General features: G+C 38.0%; 1 protein-coding gene across 1 annotated transcript in view; it reads right to left on the reverse strand.

Annotated features, from left to right (window-relative positions):
- Nucleotides 1–11,851: 11,851 nt before the first annotated feature.
- Nucleotides 11,852–27,954, reverse strand: part of MME (membrane metalloendopeptidase) — a 93,877-nt gene continuing 77,774 nt past the window's right edge. The window contains exons 17-22 of the mRNA XM_044915127.1: nt 26,487–26,606; nt 24,880–25,013; nt 24,004–24,069; nt 21,096–21,191; nt 20,689–20,765; nt 11,852–12,859 (exon numbers count right to left, since the gene is read on the reverse strand). Coding sequence (XP_044771062.1) covers nt 12,760–12,859; nt 20,689–20,765; nt 21,096–21,191; nt 24,004–24,069; nt 24,880–25,013; nt 26,487–26,606 — 593 coding nt within the window. The 3' untranslated portion in view covers nt 11,852–12,759. The remainder of the gene's footprint in view (nt 12,860–20,688; nt 20,766–21,095; nt 21,192–24,003; nt 24,070–24,879; nt 25,014–26,486; nt 26,607–27,954) is intronic.

Below are 27,954 nucleotides of genomic sequence, written 5' to 3' on the forward strand. Positions count from 1 at the left end.
ATACTGTCATATGGCTTGTAGTGTATAACATCTAACGTTTAAGCCCACAATTTTCTTCTCAATAGATAGTAGTCTCACAGTGGCTGCATGATCCCTAAGATTGTATCATATAGTTTCTCTGGGCATTCCTATACAAATGTTTAAACTTTTGTTTCTTCCTTCTAGACACAGATGACTTTATAATGACTCCTTGTATTTGTTAGCACACAGGCTGAGCTGCTGTAACAAGAAGACTCCTGTCCCCCTAATAAAACACACTCAAATTCAAACTAGATAGAAGTTTGTTTCTCATTTATTAGTCCAGAATAGGCCCAGAGTGAGCTTTGCCAGGGACCCAGAGTCTATCTTTCTTGTGACTTTACCTGCCCAGACTGAAACTAGCTCATCAACACCACATTTGTATGTTCAGGGATGTATTATAGAGTACAAGAAATCTTAAATAATATGATCCAGAAGTTGTATACTCTGCTTCTGTTCACATTCTATTTGCTGAAACATAATTACATGTCCAGCCACCCCTGAAACATAATTACATGTCCAAAAACCCCTGACTGTATTTAAAATATAGTCTCTAGCTGAGTAGCCATGTGCTCACAAAACTCAGAAATTCTGTTATAAAAAGGAAAAAAAGGAGAATGGGCACTGGGACACAGCAGTTTTTACCTGACAAATCACACTGGGACATTAGGCCACATTTCAGTAGCCAGAAGGGATCTGTTTATCATATTCTGTACTACTGTATAATAAGTACCTTTGTGAAGGAAAATCACTGACATTCCTTGAGATAATTATCATTGAGAATGTTGTCACTAGTTCTAATTCGAGTCTTGTATCAAGAGGTCTGCAATAACAAGGAAAACAAACACTATATATATATATATATATATATATATATATATATATATATAGCACCATTTCTTCTATAATGAAAGCATGTGTTATATATATCCCCGCCCCTTAAAATAAAAATCTTTGTGTAAGGTGGGAACATAAGGTGTCAATCACATGGTAGTTGCTGCAATGGAAAGATTCTGCACAGGAATCTCTGGCAGTAACAAGAGACAGAGCCCGCAGGTCAGATGACCATGCCCTCGGTGTCTGGCATCAGCACTCTGGGAGCCATATCCCTGGGACCAGGTAGCTGAGTCTGTTCCTTTCATGGGGATTAGCAGCAGTAGCCCCCTTTATGGGCACCAGAGCACAGCTACTGCATTAAGAATTGGCATTAATAGGAAAAGTTTTCGCAGAAAACTGGAGCCAGAGAGGAGGGAATTCTTGAGTGGTCAAGCGTGCTGGACTTGGTTTGACATGGAACATGAGTGTGGTCCTCATAGAACTCTCAGAAATATTTGGGAGGAAGTTGAGAAGATCAGGAATTTGTTCCTATGTAATGAATGGAAGTTAAGACAAAGGGAAACTGGTGACATTTGCTGTGACACTTTCTGTCCCATCTCTCCCTGATTTATAAATAGTTAATGTTCTTGATCTATTGTGTCTAGTGCTTGTGGCCTTATCTAATAGAGCTCCAAGCCTGCTGCCTCACTGCTCCTGGACTTTGTCATTGATTTGTCCTGATTCCCAGAAGAAGGAGGGGCTCCAGCATAGCACACTTTCTTTTCAGGGAACAGGTGATGCTGAAGCTGAAATTAAATGAGCCTCCTCACTAAAGTATCCTCCCCCTATTCTATTCAACTCTGTTTCTTTTGTGTTGCCTTGACCTCCCTTTGAGTACCATTGGCTGCTTCGGATTCAAGATTCCACAACAGACTGAGAACCACACTAATAAGCAAGTCTCCCTTGTTCTAGTCTTTTGTCACAATTTCCTATTCTAATTATGTCTGCTTAGCACTAGTCTTGCCTCTTAACTTTAACCTGTTAATTTTATTTTCATTTTTTTCATTTAAATTCAATTAGCCAACATATAGTACTTCATGTTTTTGATGCAGTGTTCAATGATTCATTAGTTGCGTATAACACACAGTGCTCATCACATCACGTGCCCTATTAATTTTAACTGGCAAAATGTCTTACCAGAGGAAAAGATATTTAAGTCATTTTACAAAGTGACTCAGAAAATAGTTTAAGATTGGCTTAGGTGGAATATATTGGAAATATTTTGACAGGTGTGTTTGGTGGGAGAAGGATTAAGTACAGTGACATAAACTCAACTCATGGTCTCCAAACAGAAAAGAATTTGAGTGCTACGATGTGCCGGATGCAGTACCAGGCCAAGAGGTACAGTGGTAAAGGAGACCGACATGAGTCCTCATGTTGTTTACTAGGTGTCTGGTGTCACGTTAGCAAAATCCCCTTTTCTGACAGAGAATCAGGCTTTAAATTTTAAATGCACTTACAACGTGTACACTTTGTAGTCTGGAATTCTAGATCCCCACAGTTTGGCCCCAAACTACCTTGAGAAGTGAATTTTCCTCTGGTTAATTTTAGACAACCCCATTGGCTCTTTGAAGAACTGTCCCATTTATCACTTCGACTCAAGTTGTTCCTGTCTCTTGGAATTCTTGCCTTGCTATTTTGAATGGAGCACTGGGTGTTATACGCAAACAATGAATCATGGATCACTACATCAAAAACTAATGATATAACGTATGGTGACTAATATAATAAAATAAAATTAAAAAAAAATCTGTCCATCTTGGGGCGCCTGGGTGGCTCAGATGGTTAAGCATCTTCCTTCAGCTCAGGTCGTGATCTCCCCGTCCTGGGATCCAGCACAACAAGGGGCTTTCTGCTCAGTGGGAGTCTGCTTCTCCCTCTCTCTCTGCCTCTCCCCTGCCCCCTGCACCCCACTGTGCTCGTTCTTTCTCTCTCAGATGAATAAATAAAATCTTAAAAAAATCTGTCCATCTTTAAAACCTAGCTTAATGATGCATCTTACTGAAGCCTTTGCTAATGATTTCAAGTGGATGTAGTCTCCTCATTTGAACTCCCTGGTCATTTCCATCATGACCAAATCATATATCATAGTTATTCCGACTTTAGTTAACCTCCTCAAGTTAGCATTAGCCCACATGTTGCCATTGCATGAATCGGAGGAAGCCACCCCTTTCTCAAAACACCTTACATTCATCGATTGAAAAACTGTGACATGTTAGAATAAGAAAATTAGAGCCACCTGTAAGAAAAGTTACAAATACACAAACCTGTTATATCTAAGATATAAGAAGTCCCCTAGATTGTGTTACTTCAGAAGGCCAACCCGGTTTCACTTACTAGATTTCAAGTTGCCTTTGGTCATGGCCAGTGGTGTGCTGGTAAATGATGAACAGCTGGATCTCTGGGAAAAATCAACCAACCAACCAATCACCCAACCAGCCAACCCTGATTTGCAGTGTTGGCTGATCTCAAGCTTCCAGAATGATATCAACTGGCTTGCAAAATTCATAAAAAATTTAAAAATCAGCTCTCATCAGCTGGTCATAGCTGGCTCCCGCATACCACAGGCTGGGCTTTGTTCATTCATTTTTCTTTCTACAGAACTCAGCAAGAATGAGGAAGCCCTGTACACATGGAACTCATGGGTGTTGCACGTTGAGAAATCAGGAACATTCTTGGTGTTGCTACCCAGGACAGCTTGCACTTGCCAGTGTGACTATCTCCTCTTTGTTTTTAATGTTTGAGCACCGGGGCAATATGTCTTTTTTATGACATACTCCTGAGGCTGAAGTGCAGAAGTTCCTGAGAACACAGCAATTCATTAGCTTGCCCTAAGGTAAAAATAATACCCATAAATAACCTTTCAGGAAAACACAATATGCCAAGTGCAGTAAAATCTCAAGGCTGCTTTATGATTAGTATTTCCATAGTCCTGGGTTTCTATTTTCTCAAAGTTTTGCCTGAACAATTTCTATTTTAGCTACTTTAATGGACAAAGCCATAAATATTTTTCTGACATATTAGTGCTTATATAGGGAAGGCCCTGTTGGTAGTTAATTGGCTTGCATGCTGAGATGAAAGGTGGGTGATAGGCAAGGCTTGTTAAGTGTCAAATACCTAATCTCTGTAAGGTGAATTATGTTTATTTTATAAAGACCAGTGTTTTAGTCTTTGAGCGAATGAATCAGTTATGACTTTGTATTAGATGAGAATAATGAAAATTCATATCTAGTTATTTATTTCAAATTGATGTCATACCATATACTTCACTACCTAGTAACAGATAATAGTATTCTTTGATTTTATATAGTCGCGTATATTTTGCCATTAGAAGATAATATCTGAGCTTAGCATAATTTTCAAAACGTTTAAATAATTCTGAAGTATTATGTAACTTGCAATATTTATTTATATCATGTATTTTCTATAGCTGCTGTAACAAATTACCACAATTTGTTTGTGGTTGAAAACAATACAAATCTATTATTTTACAGTTCTGTAGGTCAGAAATCTGATAGGGGTGTCCTTGGGCCAAAATAAAGGTGTCAACCGGGCTGTGTTCCTTCTGAAGTCTCTAGAGCAGTCTGTTCCCTTGCTTTTTCCACCTCCTAGAAGCTGACTGCATCCTTTCCCTTGTGACCCTCTTCCTCCGCCTTCAAAGTCAGCCACAGCTGGTGGAACTCACATCGCTTCACTCTGGCCTTTACTGCCTGTTTTCATTTTTAAGGACCTTTGTGATTACACTGAGCCTGCCTGGATGACCCAGGATAATCTCACCCTCTGAAGGTCAGGTGAGCAACAACCTTAATTCCTCTTGCAACCTTTAATTCCCCTTTGCCCCATACCCTAACATATTCACAGGTTCTGGGAATTAGAATGTGACATCTTTGGGGACAAGAATGCATTTATATTTTTACATTTACTTTGGAGCAAAAAAGTTTCAAAGGAGTTAAATAGCTTCCCCCAAATCTCTGGGCCAATGCCATTTTCTGAGCAAAGTGAAGGTGATTTGCTTAAATTGTTTTCCCCCAAATTATTGTCTCACTCAAATCTTCAATTTTGTTTCGAGTGTGTTCTTTCTTTTGCTCTTTACTTTTGAAGAAATCCTCTGCTATTGAAAGTTTGCAGGTTTGGGCGCCTGGGTGGCTCAGTTGGTTGAGCGACTACCTTCGGCTCAGGTCATGGTCCCGGAGTCCTGGGATCGAGTCCCACATCGGGCTCCCGGCTCAGCGGGGAGCCTGCTTCTCCCTCTGACCCTCTCCCCTCTCATGCTGTTTCTCTCTCTCTCTCTCTCAAATAAATAAATAAACAAAATCTTTAAAAAAAAATAATAAAATAAAGTTTGCAGGTTTTGTGCCTTTTCTGTTTCAAGAATGTCTAGTGAGGAAAATGATTTAAAAGGAATCAAGTAAACGACTCACCTAGAGCAACATGAAAGACAACATGGTAAAAAAGAAAAAACAAAATTTTAGTCTTTTAGCTAAAAACCCTCATGTTTTTAAAGACCTACAGGCTTCATTAGTGTCAAGGAGAAGTCAGAGGTAACCATCAAGGTGTTAAATTTCAGTGCTGCATTTGCTGGCGACCAGTATAGTGACCTTCCCTGAGAGGTGCATGTGGTTATGGCCATTTTGAAGAGGAGGAAATTGAGGCATAGAGGAGCCAAATGCTTGCCATGTAGTCATTTGGCTGGTCTTTGCTTTGACCTTGTGTGTCCCTGGGTCTATCTGACTCTCTCTGGATTCAGATTTTTCCATAACACTGTGCCCTAGTTCCTCTGCATGATGCTATCTTTCATCATCTCCAAGGAGTTCGTTTTGCAAAATATTCCATCTGCCTGCCTTCTGGTTTTGAAAAGGCTTTGATCTTAACTCTGATTTTAACTCTAAGACAATGGAAATGCAGAGAAATCGTTATTTGCTAAATGTAGTGATTTAGTAACAAGATTGGAATAAGAGTAGAATTCCAAGCTTCCAGGAGTGGGAGTAATATCCTTATCACACAAGTTCTAGCAAATGCAAGAAATGCACAGGACTTCGTTCAAAGTGGAGTGATAATGAAGAAACTTTGAAAATAGCATAAGATCTCTGAATAAATAAGGCAAGCTTTTCTTTCAAGAAATGCTTACAAGACATGTCAAAAAGCCAACGGCGAACAATGGATAGCTGTGTCAAAATTCTCAGAGCGAATAGTCCCCTTAGCAAGGGTCTGTCCTTGCTAGTGTTAATGTGGACTTCTTACTCATTTGTTGGCTAATTTTCTATAGGAGATACACTTAGCCAATACACTTCCTTGCCTCCTTCTCCAACTGTCAAAATCCCATCCATATTACCAACTGCAATGTAGGTGTTACTGCTTCTGGAATGCCTGGCATGCTAGGAAAGAAGATTTTTCTGAATTCTCAAAGTTTGTTTTCTTGGATCTCTTGGCACATCACACATTCAGCTGCATTTATTTGTGTACATTTTTGATGTCTCTACTATATTAAAAGGCCAGCTGTCTTCATTTATTTTTCTTTCCTAGTGGCCCAGTAAAAGATAATCTCATAGGCCTTTTTATGTGCGTAAAGGTGCCTGATGTTTCTTTCATCAAGGAAGAAGTGAATGGATGTAGTAAATAAGTGGAGTGCCAGCCAAAGACTATTACTTTGTCTTATTCTTTTCTAATTATTATTTTTGTTTCTAATACAGTACCTTGAAGAGCAGATGTTCTAGAAGTATCTATTGGTATAACTTCAAAATACTTAATGTTCTTTTAAAAATCACAGTGGCTTCTGTAAAGCCATAGAAGTATTGGAGAATACAATATTTTTCATTAGTTTTTCTTAAAGAATGTGTTTTGGGAGTTATTAGCCACAAATGAGTTTATTTTGATGGGCTGAAATGCATTTTATAGTGATACAGAGAGCTTTGATGGTAAATTTATGTAGATTTTGGACTTCAACACACCCTGGTTTGGTCTCTGGCCTTATCGTTTACTACCTGTGTGAAATTGGGCAAATTAGTTAACCTCTATGAAACTCAAATTCACCATCTATAAAACAGGGGTACCAACATTACCTCACAGGTTAGTTATATTAAGTGGAAACTCTATACAAACAACCTATATTATGTGTCTTGCTCACAATAAATATTATTTCTCTTCCTTTTTACCCTTTTATTGACTTTCAGTCTGCTTTTCTAACTAAAATGCATATCTTCATTTTGATTACACAAAATTAAAGTTGACACTTATTCAAAATTTAGTATGTACAATGTAATCCAAACTGAGATATCTTGCAAAGCATTTAAGAAGTATCTAGTGTTACCAGTGTTTTGGATATCTGTTTCTTTTGCTTTCTCTCTTAGGAATGGTGATTTCTTTTCTTTTGGAAAGCTACCCTTCTCTGAGGACATGATAAGGGGATCAATGATCATAGTTTGTACAACCTCACCACTTCCCCATGCCCTTTCCACTGAGGTAGAATGTTTCCAAAATGGGCTTTTTCTCTAGGATTTTCATTGGGTTTTCTCTAGGATATTAAAAGTGGACTGGGGCGCCTGGGTGGCTCAGACGGTTGAGCATCTGCCTTCGGCTCAGGTCATGATCCCAGAGTCCTGGGATCGAGCCCCGCGTCGGGCTCCTGGCTCGGCGGGGAGCCTGCTTCTCCTTCTCCCTCTGCCTCTCTCCCTGCTCATGCTGTCTCTCTCTCTCTGTATCTCTGTGTCTCAAATGAATAAATAAAATCTTAAAAAAAAAAAAAAGTAAAAGTGGACTGTAGTTAGATCCTGTCCTTCCCCTGTGAAGGAAGCAGAGAATCTTTGAGCCTGGGCATGGGTGACCATCATGGCTTTCTTTTGGAGAAAGGCAGTCTGCAACAATAAGGTAGGCACATGGAAAGAAGGACCGATCACTCAGACATACCCCACATTTGGTATCGTGGATCAAGAAAATCTCTAGTTTTGGCTAAACTAGCATGAGTGTGATCTTCATTTATGACCAAAGTAAAAAAGAAACACACATAAGCAGGGAGTTACCTGGGATTCACTGTATCGTGCTGTTTCCTCCCTGTTCAGCCTCTAAATTTTAGCATCTGACCCCCAGGTAAATCATGGTGCCTCCCAGGTAGAGCATTTCGGCCAATCACTGTATAATTTACTGGCTACTGTTTTAGTTATAGGCTGTAACCTTAACCACGGCCAGGATTTGGTAAATGCTAGGGTGTTGTGTGTGGGGAGACCTGGTGGGAGAGAGTGGCAAGATTAGTATCTTCAGGGGGAATAAAGAACAAACGACCTCTGGAGCACAGGGTTTGTTCTCAGCGAGCCACTTTGAGCACAGTCAATGGAAGGTCTGAAAATTCCCCTGCTCTGTGTCAAGCAGTGTGTGTCAAAGCCACCTTGGGAAACAGATCTGGCCTGTTGTGGGGCAAGGGGGTTCCTGACCAAAATCTCCTTCGCTGGATTCCTTGGGTCTAAGTTGCCTGAGCTTGTGAAACTGAATAGCTTCTTAAATAAATGAAAACATCTTAAATTCAAAGGAATTAGGGTTTTTTGGGGGGGCTCAATTTCCCCCATTCCTCTCCCTTCCATCTTCTCTCCCTTATTTCCTACTTTCTTCCAAGTAACATTTTTAGATGACTTTTAAGGTGTAATGTTTTCACCTCATAGAAATATTTAAAATGCAGAGGAAAAAATGAAATAAGAATCACCTATAATACTACCACTCAGAGATATTCCCTACTAATTTCTGGCATATATTCTTCCAACTCTTTTTCTATGCAACAATATTTTAACATAATCATAACGCATATCTATCATTGCAGCCTCTTGATATTTTCTTTGAACAAATCTAAACAGTTTCTCCTATTTCGTTTTTTCCTTCCTATTGCTTTGATATTAAAGGTAGAGCTGCCACGAACATCTTAGCATCGCATCTTTGATGCCATATTTCGGGAGACATAGAGCATCGATAGCATGTGTTTTGAAAGATTTGCACCAAGGTAAACAGATAATCCAAATACTGTACTTGACCCCATTTTTGTCTGATACTTGAAAAAATTATTGTTAGTTTCTGGGTGGAAAGGAAATTCAGAAATATAAAACTTAGTCACAATTGCTAGATTTCTGGTCTTCCCGCACTGTTCAAGCTGAGAGCCCATCATTATTTCTGGCAAGAGTCTATGCTCATTTTTCTGTCAGGTTTTTTTTGCACAACCTAGAGGATCTGCTTTGTTGAACAACAAAATAGAAGCACAGGAGTTTGGCTACAAAGTGGAAAATAACAGTAGTATTTCTCACTGTTTTAGAGGAAATGCAACATTGTTAAAGAAGAGATTAGAATGCAATATACATGTGCCACTTTGACAACAGTCACAGGTGGGTCCTCTCTTCACCTGATTAATCAAGTCAAATCCTTCAGCCCAGGGATGGTGCACAAAGACAACTTTTGTTTCTGCCTAAGCCGTCATCTGGTTATACCTGTGACTCTCTATAACACTTGGCAACCTTTTCACTGAACTTTTGCAAAGAAATCGGATCAGAAAACCATGGTATCTTTGGAAGAATGGGGTGGCATACCCAAGAAAACATTGGTGAAATAGTTTATATCATTCATTTTTAAAAGACCCAATTTGAGGCCAGCAGGAAGTGTAAGACGGCAGGGACGAAAGCTCCATTTGGCCATAACATTTTTCAAGACATAGGGGAGCCTGGAATAGGCAGAAAAGCAGTACTATGAAAAATGTTTGTTTTTATTTTGTATTTTTGAGACTGGAACTGATAAAACTTTCTGATTTTCTATCTTTGACAGGGCAAGTCTCATTTCCAAACTAACAGTTATCTTCTACTTTGAGAATTCCCTCTGAGACAACAGGAATAATAAAGGCTTTAGAGAAAACTAGTAAGAGCAGCATGGACCCTAAGGAGATCAAACTTTAGTCCTTGTCTTTGAACTACAATGTGGTCTAACTGGACTCAGGTATTTACATGAGTTCTGAAATTATCTTATGCAGTGGTTCTTCACTGGGGGACAGATTACAAGCAAAGAAGTATTGGACACATTCTCCTTCTCTTGTTGAGAATACTGATAGAATCTAATTTCTTTTATTTCAGGTGGGAAAAGCAAAGGCCCAAGAGAATGGATCAAAGGCCCAAGGTCACCTTGTCATTAATGGCAGACTAGGACTAGAATAGAGTCTTCTCCCAAGATAGCATTCTTTCCACCTCATGCCCAGAATCCACATGGACTTTGCAGCATGGAGGCAGACTCCTTACCAATGAGAACTTCTTTCTAGTCTCATCCCTGAGTTATATTAGCTCCCAACCCTTAGTGTCTCAGCTTCTAAAGTCTTTCCTTGACCAGGATTCAGCCATAGTGAAATCGGATTTATGCGTGAGATTACAGATAGGCCTTACCTGATGAAACAACTCCAAATGATTGGGACTGGTTGAGAGAGACCCATACAACTCAACAACGATACCATATACAATTAATAATATCCTCACGTGTGAGAGAGGGGGAGGTACTGGTCTTCTCACTTGGGTGTATCCCTCACTCCCAGGAAATCTCATATTTCTAGACACAGGAGATCCAGGCATTAGAAAGGCTTTCCCCCCCACCCCGAAAATGTCACTCAAGTCCTTCCATAAAGATGGGAGTCTGATGTTTTAAAGAGTGGGGAATCTAGTGTCTTTTTGTAATTTGTACTAGTTGCTCTTCAGCTGCTCTGACAGGATGGAAATTAAATGATTCAAAGGTAGTTGTTCTCTTCAGAACTGGGCGCTCCTAATGTTCCAACCACGAATCTTACTTGTAAGTGTTTTCAGTTTATTTAAGGAAATATATCCACAAGTATACTTTGAATTACCTATAATAATGGTGGTAGTGATATAAGAAGAAGAAGAGGAGGATATCCATGGCTAGTTGAAAACTATATTTTCAATATTTATAATAACTTGACGAAATGTTTGTGGAAATGAGCTCATTAAAATCTCAAGTTAAAAAAGATGGGTAATATGCAAGTATGTATACTCATAATTGCACCATTTGTAATAGCCCCAAACTGGAAGCTTCTTCTCACATGCCTATCAACAATGGAATGGATGAATTGTAGTATAATCACACAATAGGATATTATTGAGTAATGACAATGAGAGATCCACAATCGAATGCAACAATATAGATGAATCTCAAAATGTAACATGAGAGAAAGAAGCCAGACACAAAAGAATACATGCTAATCGATTAAAACTAATGTGTGATATTAGGAGTCAGGACAGTGGTCGTCCTTGGAGGAAGGAAGTGGTAGTTGGAAGAAGGGGTTTCTAAGGCACTAGTAATGTTTTGTTTCTTAAAGGTGCTGGTTACAGGGCTGTGTTCAGTTGGAGAAAGTTCACTGAGCTGTACACTTACGTTTAATGAAACTTTTGGGTATACGCTGCATTTTCATAACTTTAAAAAAAAGGTAAATAAATGCATTTTTCAAGAAGCAAGAAAACCAACACTCATATTTTGAATAGAAATTCCCTCATTTTCATTTTGTTAGGAAAAATAAGGAAAACGCCTCTTTTGTAAAATACTAATCAAGTAATGAAGTTAACCAAACTAGCCAAAATGACAGGGAAAGAGAAGAAGATAGAGCCTCAAGAGATGAGTTCCTCGCAGGGACTAGACAGGCCCCTCCCAGAACTCTAGGCGAGTTCGGATTTCAGACGCAGGTCTGTCTGAGGTGGGCAAGCCTCTCATTTATATTCAGAAATGCACTCTCCAGAGCTAGACTGCCGCCACAGCAGGCTCAGTGAGTAACGGGCTCACAATTCCAATTTAGGATCAAAATATTTCCATCAGATGACAAACCTGAAAAGAGAAGGAGATGCAGAGCTACACAGATGCAGTTTTGTCCTTTTCTCATAGCCACCTCAGGGACAGAGTTTATTTTGAAAATTCTGCTTCAGACAACTGTCCAATGGCAATTTTTAACCCAGAGTTTGTGCTTCAAGCTTTTTATCAATATGATTGATAAGCTTAAAAAGTCTCAAATCTTCATCTGTACATCACTTTACAGATCTTGGTCCGTAACTATTTATCTCTGTCGGAAATGTCAATATTCAATGATTACCTATAATAATAATTACTTAGCCATAAATGTAGTTAATAATTAAATATAAAAATTATTATTTATACATTACTACAAATCTCTTAAAAAGATCAAGTTTTGAGAGAGAGAGAGAACAAGAAATTGGTTAGAAAATTGCAGGGACCCTCAAGAATTTCAGTATTGGTGAAAGCAGGTACAATGAAAAACAGTTTCAGACATTCATTTTAGCCCTAAGAGTAGCTTAAAATAAAATGATCTCAGAATGAATAAACTGATGATTGGCAAAATCGGTTTAAAATTACATGAAGTCCCAAGGCCCCAGTATGTATAAGAATTCTTTGGAAGAGTTCTGTAGGAGTGAAAATGTTACAAATAAAAGTAAAAATAAGTAGTTAGGCAATGTGTTTTTAACCCTCATGCCACTGCTGTGCTTTTGGAGCCAACTGTATGCTTCAATCTCTTTAATTTCCCTTTGATTAGCAATCCCAGTCTACATCAAGGGGTTAACATTGTTTTCAAGAGACGACATCAACTGGCAGATCATATGAGGAACAGAAATGAATGGTAATATCTTTAGAGATCAAGCATTATTTACACAGTGAGAAGTGATTGATTTGATAGACACCAGAGACCCCCTCCTCTCTCCACACCTTTTCCAGAATAACCTAACTTCATTTCTAATATGATGCTCTGTCATCCTAGTAATTACAATGACTTCTGTGGACAGAGTTCCCCATTTCTGTGGTGTTGGCAAGTCTAGCCAAGGGCCACATCGCTTTCTCCGAAGATCACCACACTTGGCATTTCTTTTCTGGATTCATGTATGAATTCTTGCGGCAGTAAAAGGCCTCTGAAAACTCAGGGGAGTTCTGCAAAGTCCCAATAATCCTGTGAAACAAACAAAAGTCACATCAGCATTTGATACTTAGGCCCATGCCATGTAGGAGGTTTACAGAATTTCTCGATGTAGGCCTATTGACGGAATTTGGAATTTACAGCCTGAGAGGAAAAAAAAAGTTCTACTCATTAACAGAATTTTTAAATGGACAAGTAACAAAGTATCGGAGCACAGATTTTGAAGACTGTGTGACTTGAATACCGCGTATGAGTTGTATTTATTTCGCTGTCTGTGCTTCAGTTTCCTTTTCTGTAAAATGCATATAATAATAGTACCTGCATCTTATGGTTGTCACGGGGAGTTAACTTATAAACACCCTATGCGTGTTGTAAAATAAATGAATAGTTCATATTCAGAATTGCAGTTATTATAAGAAGAGCTTGGTCAAAAATAAAATCACGATTTTTCATTACATCTTGGAAGGGCTCACACAATTACTTACATATAATAGACTTTAAATAGGTATTTGTTGATTTGATCTAATAAGGAAGATCATTATTTTCGTTTTTCCAAAAGAACTTCATAGATATCAGAAACTGGATTCAGCCTGAGTAACTGGAAAGGGCTGGCAAAAAGTCAATGTCTTCTTATCTCTGACCCCAGTGGGCAAAAACAACACTGTCCGACCCACTGGCGGCACCAAGCAGCATTTGAAGGGAGAGAGAGGTCAGTACAATGATGCAGAGGTGATGCTTTCACACCAACCCCAAACCAGCTCCTTCCTTTCTCTTCCTACTGGGACCATGCCACCACACCCACCTTGGGCTGGGAGGAAGGGCAGGGAGGCAAACAGACGAGGGTGGTGGGAAGATCTCAGGCAAGTGACAGGAGAGTGTGTCCTAATTACTGAGATCTCCATACATGGCAGGTGTGCTGAGTATAAATCTTTGCAGTCTTATCTCCTCTGACCCATTCTCCACACAGCAGAATGACCTTTAAAGTTTAAGTCAAATCCCCTAATTCCCTTCCTTAAAATCTTCCAGGGGCTTGAATGAAATTCAACTCCTCTCCATGGCCTCCAATGTTCTGAGGGCTCCAGCTGACCTTCCCAGCCTCCTCATAGTACGTTTCTCTTCCTGTTTCTCATCAGGTTCAAACTACACAGACCGACTTTCCATTCATCAAACCAGCCAATTTCTTTCCCTCTTTAGGGCCTTCTGCTCCTATGGACCCCACTCGCTTGAAAGTTACTGCCCAGTGACTCCATGATTTACTCCTTCTCAGCTTTCATGCCTCTACTTAAATACCCCTCCTCAGAGTCTTTCTTTAAAGAATGTCCAGATTAGTTCCTCCCACCTGTAGTAGCCCTATTGGTTCACAATGATTTGTTCTTCTTTACTTCGTGACATCACCACTACACTGTAATCTGAGGGCAAAATACTGTGTATCTCTTGCTCCCTGTTGCCCTCCCCACTGCCCTCCCTGCAAAGCCTACCACAGTGCTTTGTACACTGTAGGAGTCAGTACATACTAACTGAATAAATGACCCTGTCAGCTGGTCATGGTGATTACATGTACAGGAGGAATAGGTCATTATAAAGAAAAACACTACTTAGCATTTTTGTGTTTATTTGCAACTATGGACCAACTATGAGAAAAAGCAAGCATTTCTTTTCCTTATCCCCATTCCAGGAAAGACAGATCCATACCTAATTTCTAAAAGTCTGACTTCCTAATGTGTCAACCATTACCACATCAACTATCTCTCCAGCCCCAACATCACAACTCCCCTATCCTTCAGGGAGAATGTAAACTTTTTTGGTTGTGTGTTTTTTCTTAGTACTCCTAGAGGAGTCCTAAAGATTAACAGGAATCTTCCTGGTATGGGGGTGTTGAGGTGGGGTGGGGGCCAGAGCTGGGGAATTTATATCCATTAGTCCACTTGAGATGGAGAAGACTGGCCTCCCCAGTGCTGAGGAGGGGCCCAGTAATTGTGGGTTGTGTGAATGACAAAGACATTCCTCCCGTTGTGAGCAGGGCCCTGAGAGGCCTCTGATAGGATGGCATGTAATGTGGGGGAGCCTGAACATCAAGAGCAGTGGTTCCTGAGGCTGTTGCCCATGACCACCAGAAGGAAATGGAGCCACCTGACTTCAGACGGAGACTCTGAACTGCAGAGATATCAGCAGTGACCATGGCAGGCTGGAGGTGGAGACTAATTCCCTAATTTCTGGGTCTTTGGATTCCTGTACAACCCTAAAAAGGAGTACACTGAAAACTACTGAAATTAAGTTTCTTACCTCCCTGCTTAGGGTGGGAGTTTGGAGATTGAATTAATTTGCTATAATGATGATGATGATGATGTGTCATTTCTTATATCTGAAAGTCCAGGAACAAATTCGCCTGATACTTGGTCAAAAGTGGTCATATATGTAGGAATAAAAAGATTTTATTTTATTTTTAGTAATCTCTATGCCCAACATGGGGCTCAAACTCACAACCCCAAGATCAAGAGTCCCATGCACTACTGAGCCAGTCAGGCGCCCCAAGGAATAAAAAGATTTTAGACATGGAATTTGTATCGGTCTTTAGTCTTTTAAGTTTCTAGGCTCATGAACTCTGAGACAGAGAGAAACTTTGATTCATTTAATTCAATTCCCTTTCCACTTTAGGAAGCCCTATGCGCTAGCTGAGTGGCAGTCATCATGGTGACCTGATTGTTCCTCAAATTGAGCAGCAAGCTCCCTGATGGACAGGGAAAGCATCTGGGATCCTGTGACTAGAAGAGCTGCTCTTTTTTGTTTTCATTTTATTAAACTTTTTTTTTTTTTAAAGGGCTGTATCTTAGATATAATCACATGGGCACAAGTACTTCAGTAAAATGTCCAAACCCATGACTTAATTCTACATTTGTCATAAAAACATGAGGGAAATGAAAAAAAAAAAACACAACAAAAAACCCACACACCTCAAAGAAGGGAAGTCTTCACAAAGCACCAATGGCAGTTAGCCATGTAGCAACACTCAACCTAATGCGCCCTCAGCTCTCCATTTCCATTCCAGCTCTTCTCTTTCCATCCAAAAGCTTCACTTAGATCATTTGGTTCTGAATAATTAGGTCAACCATGTACCAGGACTTCACTTACCTTCCCATGACTCTGATTAATGTCTTATTGTTTATATTAATTCTTTGGATAGATGACATAAATAATCTATTTCAGAAAGTAGATACATTATTAATCAAATGACTCCCTTCTCTTAAGAGTGGGGTCATCTTTCATTAATATTACATAAAGGACTTACATGAATTTCATGCTATATTAAAACTGTGAAATGTTTGTGTTTATGATAACAGAAGATAAATGGCTTTTATTGATTATGTCTTAAAGTGATTTACTTGAAATTTTGACTTTATTATATAAAATGTTTTATTATACTGTTGTTGTTTATTCCCTTGGCAAATAATCACTTGTTTTAAAAACATCTAAGGGATACGGAGTTGAACATCAGGTGACCAAGAAGACTACTCCTGCCTGTGCCTAACTGGATTTTTTAATTACTGAATGAGATTTTTGCAATTAATTGGTCTTCTGACAACCTTTTGTTACTTCTTTTATTATTTATTTATTTAGTAAAAAGACTTTATTTATTTAATTGACACAGAGAGAGAGAGAGAGACAGCGAGAGAGGGAACACAAGCAGGGGGAGTGGGAGAGGGAGAAGCAGGCCTCCGCAGAGCAGGGAGCCGGATGCAGGGCTCGATCCCAGGACCCTGGGATCATGACCTGAGCCGAAGGCAGACGCTTAACCGACTGAGCCACCCAGGCATCCCTTGGTAATTCTTTTAAATGAATGACTTGTTTACAAGATTAACTAGCTTCATTTATAAATAAACTATCCAATCTTTATCGTTAACTGTTGTTCATGGTTTTGTTAAAGGAAGGTCACATTGATCAGCTTATGTTCCACTATAAATTCACAAAGAAATAAATGCCTGAATAGATTCCCAGATGTGGTTTGAAGATTAACAAGTGCTACAAGGTTCACCAAAATCCAAACTGACATTTACAAATTATCAGAAACCAGTGCTAATATTTAAGGCAAATAGAAGAAACATTAGTATTTCAAACAGGATTTAGCATACATATACTAACTCATGGAATAATAGGGAAAAAAATCGCCATATTACCTAAAAATGTCTACATACAATGCTAGAAAGAATATCTTACAAAAAGTACTAGAAATTAAGCTGTGGAAAAAATGTCTTGCTTTATTAGTGGTGTTAGTTCTGTAAAGTGCCCTTTTATTCTGACTGGAAGATAATATCGAGCAATTTAAGCATCTAATGAGCACCTTTACTATTTAGGTAGTATATACATTTGTATCACTTTGTGCCTTTGAACTTGCTTTAAAAAACTTATCAGACCCTTATATATTGTTTAGAAGTATTACATCTGAATAACTTTAGAGACACATCTGTAGATTATATGGCAAATATTAGCATAACAACCATTCCAAGTGATGGGGATGGCTAACAGAAACTGAATTTCCAAAAAGAAGTCATTTAAATTGTGAGTTCAATTTCTAGAACATCAAGGGGAAATGTTTTTATTTTAAATACTAAAGTTTTGGGGGTGCCTGGGTGGCTCAGTCGGTTAAACTTCTGCCTTCTGCTCAGGTCATGATCCCAGGGTCCTGGGATCAAGCCCCACATCAGGCTTCCTGCTCAGCTGGGAGTCTGCTTCTCCCTCTGCCTCTGACACTCCTCCTGTTCATGCTCTCTCTCTCTCTCAAACGAATAAATAAATAAAAAAATTTCTCTCTAAATACTAAAGTTTTAGAAGTTTATAGGGGCACCTGGGTGGCTCAGTCGTTAAGTGTCTGCCTTCGGCTCAGGTCATGATCCCAGTGTCCTGGGATCAAGCCCTTCATCTGGCTCCCTGCTCTGCGGGCAGCCTGCTTCTCCCTCTCCCACTCCCCCTGCTTGGGTTCCCTCTCTCACTGTCTCTCACTCTCTGTGAAAAAAATATAAAATCTTTAAAAAAAAGAAAAGAAAAGAAAAAAAAAGTTTATCTAAAGTACATAAGACTTTAGTTAGGAAGACTAAAACAATTACAGTTCAAACCTAACAAATGGTTTTATAGATGCAGCTTTATATCAAGTATATTTTGCCTTCTGTTTTAATATTGCCGTATTTAAGCATAAGGTTACAAAATCTCTCTCTATTTCAGAAATGTTTCTACACAAACCACTATGCACAATTTCTCAATAACAATTCAATGTCTATTAGTTTTTAAGGCTTTTAAAAAAATATGTTTTACTTTGTACAGCCAGGAAGCAGCCTGTTTCCAAAACTAAATGTAACCTCAACCTTTTGCCGAGGAAATCCCTTTACCTCCAGAGAAAATAATAACTTCCTTGACAAAAGGTTGGCATGCCATTTACCCTTTTTAAAAAACAACACATACTTTTCTTACTAGAAATGAAAAATAGTCAAAGAGGCATCTTTTGCACCAGAACAAAGAAAGTTACAAATAAAGTTGTGAATAATTTACATATTTTATAAAAAAATAATATGTATTTTTACAGATAGCAAATTTTACATGTTTATAATAAAATTGTTTTCAGTTTAAAATTGAGGGTAGAAAACAGTTATGTATTTACCTATATATCATTTAATCAGTGATCAGTTATTGACATTCTGAACTATCCAGACATAAGAAATGAGCAACAAAAAGCCCTTGACTCTCAGGTAATAAAAATGTTGCAAAGTCCATATATTTACCCCTGGGGATTCTTATTTTGTTCACACCTTTCTTATCTAAAAATAATCCTAGCACTAATTTTCAAACACATATATGTAATAGACACTTCTATATTAACATTAATCCTCTTAACAACTCTCAGGATAATTTAATCCTAATTTAAAATATCTAGAAACTGAGACACAAAGGTTAAGTAACAGCTTATAAATGACAGAGCCATGGGTGGAACTCAAGTGTTTCTTCCTTCAAAGCTTACATTCATTTTTTTCACCAATTATAAGGATCTGCTTTCTGAGCTAATCAGAATGAAGGAATGGGATGGCAAAAGGCAGGCAATGTAGTAACAGCCAAGAGAACTAGGGAAGAAAAAAACAGGAAAACCCTAATAAAAAGCCAAAATGAAAAGTCAAAAAAGCATCACCATATCCCCATTGGTGGCTCTTTAGTGTAGGAATAAATAGCTCCCCATACTCTAGCTTTTGAGGATTTCACTAAACTAATAAACACTAAAATGCCAACTAATAGTCATAACAATAGTCTGTGTCATTAAAAAAAAAAAAAAAGCTAGGTTTTGTTCAGGATACTGTGTTTATAAGGCAATAAGGTAGAAAATGTATTTTAAACAGAAATTTTAATCCAGTGGTTAAGATGAAAATGTTAATACTCAAGCGACAAATTTTAGCTATCAAAATCTTTCAATTTGCAAGCCCCATTCTCTGAGGGTATGCCAGATGTACCAGGTACTACAATAATATTACTTAAATTCATTAGGTTTTTATGCACATATGCTTTAGTTCATGGGGATATGGAAGGAAGAGCTTTGACCAATTAGATTGTTATCATGGTTTATGTGAGCTTATAATAATTGCCCTCTATTGTCTTCAGAATTAAATTCTTGTATTTTCACTTCTGAAGACTTCAGTAAGGAAAAAGACAACTTCTAAAAATGAAAACAAAAAGTTACTTGGGTAAACTACAATGGGAATTGATCCAGTGACTTTTGCTGCTCATTATCTAAAAAGAAGTTAATTTGATTATTCTAGCAAGACTGAATTTACCTTGGATTACACACTTAATGGGTATACAATAAACAGTTGCTGAGCAAATGAATTTTGAAAGAACAGTTAAGGCAAATACCAAATGATGGTGATTACGATGATGATACTAGAACAAGCTGAGTAAACTCTTTAATCTGTAAATATGTTATTTCATTGTTTCATAATTGAATGTGGTTTTTCCCCAGGAGTGAATGATCCAGGCAGTATGTTTATATCTATTTTAGGAAGGGCTTTTAAAACTCAGCCCATTAATTCTCTTTTGTTCTCAAGCTGTTTTCCAACCACTCTATGAAATTTTAAGTTTGTTTTTCAGAGTTCCTGCCTGAGAAGTGTTGTTGATCAGTAAATCAGTGATGAAGTGTTATAGTATGTGGGAAGGGGAAGCATTAATAATTTAGTCCTAAACTGGATACATGAGGATCCAGGATTTAACATTGAAACGCTGGTTAGAGTGATTCTTTTTCAATACAATGCTCTCTTAGATTTTCTGATCTCAGAAGGACTTTAGATTTCTTCTAACTCAACCTTCCACTCTACAGAGCATTTCTCTCCAGCATCCTTGATGGGTTGTCCTCTGACCTCTGCTTCAAGGTACTCTCTCCTGGAGTTCTGGGGATAACTATTTTACGTTGGACAACCTCTAATTAAACCACGTTTCTCTTTATGTTGAATGGAAATCTTTCTTTGGAATGGCGACTCATTGGTGCTAGGCCTAAACTTTTCATAGCCTCTTAAAAATGTCTTTGTGCTAGCTTTAAATAGGGACATGATTCTCAGGCAACATCTTTGTTGGAATCCATCAAGCACTAAACACAGGTCACATAAATTCTGAGGATAAGAGCAGTCAAGGCTATGCTTACATAAACATGACATTTATCCTGTTGTGTTCTGTTGATTCTATCCATGACCCTCAAAAGAAAAAACAAAACAAAACAAAACAAAACAAAACAGTGGATTTCCAAATTTTATAGTCAGAGTTAGAAAAGGCCAATTTCCAAATGTGGAAGTAATGGAGTCAATATTGGAGCACCTTGACTGCTGTTCAAACCCACGCACCTGAAATTCCCTGGACTGTGAACATCTGTTTTAATGGAATTGACAGCATACTCTGGCCTGTACGTGCCACACCACACCTAGGGATAGGAAGATAAAGGAAAGTAGTGTGCTTAGGTTCAATCAAAGATTATTTGTATGGGCAGGTCCACTTTCTACTGAAAAATTTAAATTGGAATTCTGCATTTCTCAACCATTTACTCTTCAAATAATGTTCAGTGATAGGCAACCAGGAACATAATTACCATTAATATGAGCTAATAGTCTGTTACAAACAGTGAAAGTCAGTCAAGTCAAATGCTCTGCCACAACTGATTAAAACAAGAAAACTCAGCATGCAATATCTCATTAACTATGAAATTATAACTCAAAATGATTTTCATATCTATCAATCAAGAAAAATACAATACCTGGGCAAAGTTCAAGAAGAATAGTTGTTTGTGATTTAGGTCAAGTCCAGGAAGTAATTTTTCTTCACCATTCTTTTTAACATAATTTTGATAGGCCTAGGCAGTTAATGAGATAGAAACATGATGTTTATAATTTTCTAAATTTATGTATAAATCTGTGCAAAAGACCATGTAATCCAGTAATTAACCTTTTATATCGGGATCACCATAATAATCTATTTACATATGGCAACCTACAACTATTTCATGGATTAGAAAGAAAACCAGAATTCATTTACAAATGTTCTGAAAATGTCATTGGTCAATAAATGTCAGTTGAATGAATGGATGACTTATATAAATGATAAAAAACTTATCTAAATGTTGTTCTATAGATAAATGGATAAGTCTTGCCAGTTGGAAGAATGGATTGCCAAGGGAGTCAGTCTGTAATTGCCATATTTAGCTCAGCTACCACTCTTAGCAAAAAAGATTTACACCAGACTTTGAATGATTCATGCCAAAAGTCAAGGGATTCCTTAAGATCTCTTAAAAACTAGTACCCTACGATTCTAAGAATAAAGATGAGCAATTATTGTGGTACCCAGAAGACAGGGCAAAATAGACTGAACCTCAGTTACATTAGGAAGAAGGAATTTAGGTTACTAGAATGTCAGAAAATGTCCTTAATTCTTAAAATTCTATGAATACCATTGAAAAATGTAGTTTTCCTCTACTAAACATATTTAAGGAATTTACAACAAACTTTCTGAGATGTGTTACTTCCAGCTTAATACAAAGGAAAGTGATCAATTAGATAAGCAGAAGATATATTTCATTTCCTCCTCCTTGCCATTAACACATATTTATTGAGTCTCTATTATGTAAAGATGCTAGGAACATGGGGAAGACTGCTCCCTCCTAGGGAGCTCACAATCTAGTAATAGGACAGAGTATTAGATGCTATGATTCCATGTATCACAAATTATAATCTGCTTCATTATAGTAAGTCTGTACTTGTTTTAGGTGAAGGTCTTCATGGAAGTACCATCAACCCAGATTTTGGTTGCATTTTTACAGCAATGATTTTTAATCTCTCTGAATATTAGAAATAACTGTGGGAGTATTAATGGTGCCAACGCCTTCCACTTCCAGGCAAGATGGAGTCAGAGGGACTGGATTTACCTTCCTGCTGAAACAAACAAATGATGGACAAAATATATGAAACAATGGTGTGCATAACACTGGACATCTGGCAAAAAAGAGAGTGATCCCTCTGAGACGGTAAACAAATAAGGTAAGCCCTATAATTGCCCCAGCTTACTGTCTTAAGCATTTCCAGGTGACAATGTAAAGAAGAGAAACTCAACTGGAGCCCAAGGGACTGCCTTAGTTGAGGAGAAGGACCTGAGAGTTCAAAGACACCAATGACAGGGTCCTAAAGAGGAGAAAGCTATATAGGAGAGGATCTCTAGAAATCAGATGGGCCTTTCAAGATTCACACAGTAGGGTCTTGCCTCAGCAGGGGAGAATAATTGTCCCTAGACTGAGCACTACCTTAGTCCCATCTAAAAAGTTGTAAAAGCAAGGTCCAAAAGGATCAAACCATTTCTGAGGAATTTAATCGTGTCCAAGTATAAAGCTCAAAATATTTGTGGGAAAAAAAAATATCTAGCACCCTCAAGGTAAAATGCACATTGCCTGGCATCTAGTCAAAATATTACCAAGCATTCAAAGGAGCATCAATCTACCATCCCCCAGGATTCTGCTGGGACTCATTCTTTTGTAAACTTTGCAGGCAGCTTAATCTCCCAAACCACACACTTGGATCATCCATGGTCACTGCCAAGACACAGGCCCTCCCAGTCATCTCTCCTACACTGTTCTGAAGCTTCCCCTTTCCTGGCCCAATCACTGAGGCCCTCCCCCTCCCCTCTAACGCATACATTTCTATGGTGGACAAATAATCTTACATCCTCATCCATTGCATAGAATATTACATACATCTTTGTCTTAGAGAAATCTGGTTTTTCCTGGGGCACTTTGTCCCCTGTACCTTCTCAAGCAGTTGCTGCTCATTGTCCCAAATGTCAGCTACCTCAGGGTTGGAAGAAACACTCAAAACTACCCTCACTCCTTTTTGTTGCTTCTAAGACCATCATTCTTCTACTCTTTTGTGAAAAATCTCTACTTTTTTTTTGTGCACATGGCATCAAATAGACCATTCTTTAATCCCTGCTCTAATCATTAAATAATGACACATTTTATGGAGGATTCACAGGTGTGTCTCCAACACTGAGAATAGTGCCAAACACACAGTAAAGTCCTCAACAAGTATTTGTTGAAAGCAAGAATGAATGGAAGGCTAAATGAGATTCTAAGGGATGTTCCATCAATATACTCCTCTGGGTATAATAGTTTGGATGACTACAAGGCCATGTGTTGGAGCTATATCACTTCAGTCTCTCACTGGGGCATTGTAACTGGACTGTGGTTTATGCTGATTATAGTTCCCAAATATTGCTTCACCTGCTGTGAAACTGAGGGTCTTATTTAGTACATTGATCAATGACTAAAATAATCCTTTTGATGACGCACCTTTTCTAAAACATTTATTTCAGAACTTATTTTTTGAAAAATGTTGCTTCCTCTGTGAAACTTGCATGTCTCCTCATTTTTGTTGATATAACATTCCAGGTTTCCTCTTCTCAGCCTCTCAGAAACCTAGACTGTTCAGCTCAATCATAACCATACTGCCCTTTCTGGTTAGGATACTTACCATCCCCTTTTCCCCCATGTATTTTTTACTTTCTATTCATTGTTCGCTGCCTACATTATATGTGCCTTTTGCAAAAGGCTTTAAATGAATGATTAAATATGATAAATATACACTCCAATCACTACGATGGGAAAAAATATTATTACTCACTCTGTATGCTTGGCCAATACCTCCATTATCAGCAATATTTTCGCCCAGTGTATTAATTCCATTGAGCTGTTAAAAAACAAAAGATGCTTAAAGATCCTTACCTGTATTTGGATTGTTAAGAAGGCATCGATAATGCACTTAAGATTGGATATATCTATTCTTCAAAAAGTTAAAAATAGAAATACCATATGATCCAGTAATTTCACTACTGGGTATTTACCCAGGGGAAATGAAAACACTAACTTGAAAAGATATATTTACTTACATTAGCCAAGTCATGTAAGCAACCTAAGTGTCTATGGATAGACGAATGGATAAGGAAGAAGTGAAACATGGCAACACATATACACAATGGAATATTATACAGTCATAAATAAAGAATGAGATAACATGGATGGACCTAGAGGGTATTATGCTAAGTGAAATAAGTCAGACTGAGAAAGACAAATACCATATGGCTCCACTCATAAATGGAATCTAAAAAAAAGTGAATAAACAAACAAAAAGCAGAATCAAAACTATAAATACAGAGAACAAACTGATGGGTGCCAGAGGGGAGAGGGTGGGGGTTTGGGCAAAATGGGTGAAGAGGAGAGGGAGATACAGGTCTCCAGTTATGGAACGTGTAAGTCACAGGAATAAAAGCAGAGCATAAGGAATACAGTCAATGATACTGTAATGGCTGTAATGGGACAGATAGTAACTATACTTGTGAACATAGCACAGTGTATAAACTTGTCAAATCATTAAGTTGTACACCTGAAACTAAGGTAACATTGTGTGTCATCTATACTCAAATAAAATAAAGGCAACAATAAAAACAACAACAACAAAGATTGAATATATCTAAAACCTTTCAAGAGAATGTGAACATACATGCTGTCCACCTGCTAGGTCCCAGGAGAAGTTTCCATACTGGTACACCATGCATTGGGATTGGTCTTTAAAATTATTTGCCGACTGTTGAGTCCACCAGTCAACAAGGTCTCCATCCTTGTTGAAATTTCTGCCTGTAATATAATGATTTAAATAAAAGGGGAACTCATTACATCAAGAATTACAATAAGATATCTTTAATTCAAAAAGCAAGGACTGAAATACCACTGTGTGAGAGAACACTCAATTGGACAGGTAATGAGAGGAATTGCTCCCCTTTCTCATCCCGTGTTGATGAAACATGGACTGTGAGGGCCTGCTTTGCTGATGGGCCTTAGTATTGATCCAGGCTTTGTACCCACGTGGTTCCTGATATCTCAGCCAAGGCCACCAGCTAAGCCACTCCTGAAATCATGCCTTGTTTCTCTTGGATGGTTTTCATATGGATCAAGTCTGTTTAGTTTGATATTTTGAGATTGAAAAACACTATTTTTATTCTGCGTTCATTTCGTATCTCAAAGCCCTCATGAGACACTGAGGACTCAGAGTTTCCCTCTACTTCAAGCACAAAGAAAGAGTCATCCTTCCTCCTGGAGCTTTCCTGCTAAACCTAAGTACCTCGATCTTTCCCTTTTTTGAGCTGTAGTGGCATTTGTTAGATGCCGTGTTTTAACACTTCATTTTATCATCCTTTTAAGTAGTTACTTTATGATGTAGTGAATGAGAAGAGGGCTACAAAGATAAACTACTTGAACTCACATCCTGATTCCACTAATTCCTAGCTTTGTAACTTCGAGCAAGTCTTTCATGTGCCTCTACTTTTTTCTATTAAAAAAAAATGGAAGTGGTATTAGTACCCACCTGAGAAAATTATTATATACTTGAATTGAGTTAATAAACATGTAGTAAGTCCTTTCCAAAACTGTACCCTTTTTTTTGTCACCTTTTCTTTATATTCTAGTTAAGGCTTAATTATTTTCTCCCTATTATTTTCTTCCTATCTTCTCTCCACTTGCAAACCAATTTTTGTCATAGCTTCAACTATCACTTCTCTATGTATCTCATGTCTTTACTTCTATGCCTCTCAAATGTCATCGAAACTCTAAATCTCTTTTTGCCATTTGAGGCAGCATATAAACATTTAAGTGTCCATTATTTGCAAGGTCCTGAATCAGGTAAAGGGTGCCAAAAAAAAAAAAAAAAAGTCCTGTCCATTAGCAGTTTAAAAGTCTTACAGGCACCTTACTTTTTGATTTTACATCTGATTTTAAGACATGAATCCCGTCCTCTAGAAGTCCAGATAGATAATACGTAAACAATCACGAAATAAGACCAAACATTATCATTGGTGTTGACAAACATCACAGTGTTTTCTCAATGTGAATATTTGTGTTATTCTGTCAGAGTGCAAAGCACACATTGCTCATCTTACAACTAGACATTTCTAATCTTCCTAAGCAACAATTTAAAGGGAACGTTAAAAGTATGATTATTAGCCAATGATACCCTGATGATTAAATGTGTTCTTGTATCGATCAAGTATAATAACTCTATTCAGGTTTATTAGGATGTGTCTCAGCCAAAGGAAAGTGTCCGGTGAACTTTACCATTGTCATCGAAGCCATGGGTGATTTCATGTCCTATGACCATGCCGATACCCCCGTAGTTCAATGAGTTAGACTGCTGGGCACTGAAGAAGGGGGGCTGCAGAATGCCAGCTGGGAAGACTACAAGGAAAGAAGATGGTTAAAGGTGATTTGTGGCATTCTTCTTTGATGGCAGGCCTGGGCTGGGCTTTCTGCCTGTTGAGCTACTTTCCAGTTTTGTCAGTTTCACTCACTTGTATACAAAAATCTTCTGTGACGAAACAAATGTAGGTCTTTTATAATTGATGACAACAAAGAGTTCATCCCAAAGCGGCACCATGATCTATGATTTATAATCACAATTCACTTTACAAACTCTGCTAAGATTGTTTTTCTCTATGAGGAGTTTAGAGCTAGGGGAAATTATCATCTTCACTCAGAAGGACTTTTCCCCACTGCAAATATTTGGGAGAAACAGTTACTTAATAACACAAATACTACTTTTTTAAAAAAAATAACACAAGTATCACTTTTAATGTCATCTCTAACATTTTATCCATCTACAATAGCTTGTTAAATAAACAGAACTACTCGATCGGAGGCATCCCCCAACCACATTGCCCTGTGTTATTTTCAACAAGGCATCTATGGCTATTTATTTCCTCATTTTTGGTTGTTTTCGTTCTTATCATCCTCACTTACTCCAGCGCTTCAAATATCAGTCCTTTGAGAGCAGACATTTGTGTGTCTATAGGTATATTTGTTTGTTTATTTGTTGAGTCCATTTGTTTTTTTACTCATTATCTCCAGCACCTAAAACTAGAATGGTGCCTGGAACATAATAGATGCTTAGGAAATATGTTGATAGGTGAATAATCAACGATAAATGAGTGAGCAAATAAATTTACCAGGGTGTCCCAGAGACTACTAAATAAATAAATCACCTATTTTTTATGTCTACCCTGACATCTGCATTAACTTGGCTAGCTTTCTACACTTCGATGTCTCACAAACTTTAAATTTCATGTGTCAAACATCAAACTCATCATTTTCTCTTCTAAGCCATCACTCTCTTGACTTTATGTCTACTAGTGGCATTTGAAGGGTCTCAATCACCTGACATGAACATTTTCTACTTCTCTTACATACCCATTTTTTAATTTTTTAGGCATTTTATTTATTTGTTTTTTACCAGGTCTTACACAGTCTACTTAGGAAAAGACCAGGTCATGTACCTTCCTTCCAGGAGCATCTCTTCTGTTTATTTCCTCCTATCAGTCTTATTGTCATCATCCCACTTCCTATGATCATTCTTTGTCTTAAGAATTACTTGATTTCCTACATGATCCTTCCATTTCCTGTCTCACCCAACTATAACCTATCCTAAATCTAATACACCCTGCAGCCAGATTAAAGTGTAACTTTGGTCATTATCACTCCCCTGCTAAAAAGCCTTCCAAAGAATGGCTTTGATGCTTTCCAACTAAAT

Source organism: Neomonachus schauinslandi, chromosome 1 (genome assembly GCF_002201575.2).
Source record: "Neomonachus schauinslandi chromosome 1, ASM220157v2, whole genome shotgun sequence".
In the NCBI taxonomy this organism is placed as follows: Eukaryota; Metazoa; Chordata; class Mammalia; order Carnivora; family Phocidae; genus Neomonachus; species Neomonachus schauinslandi.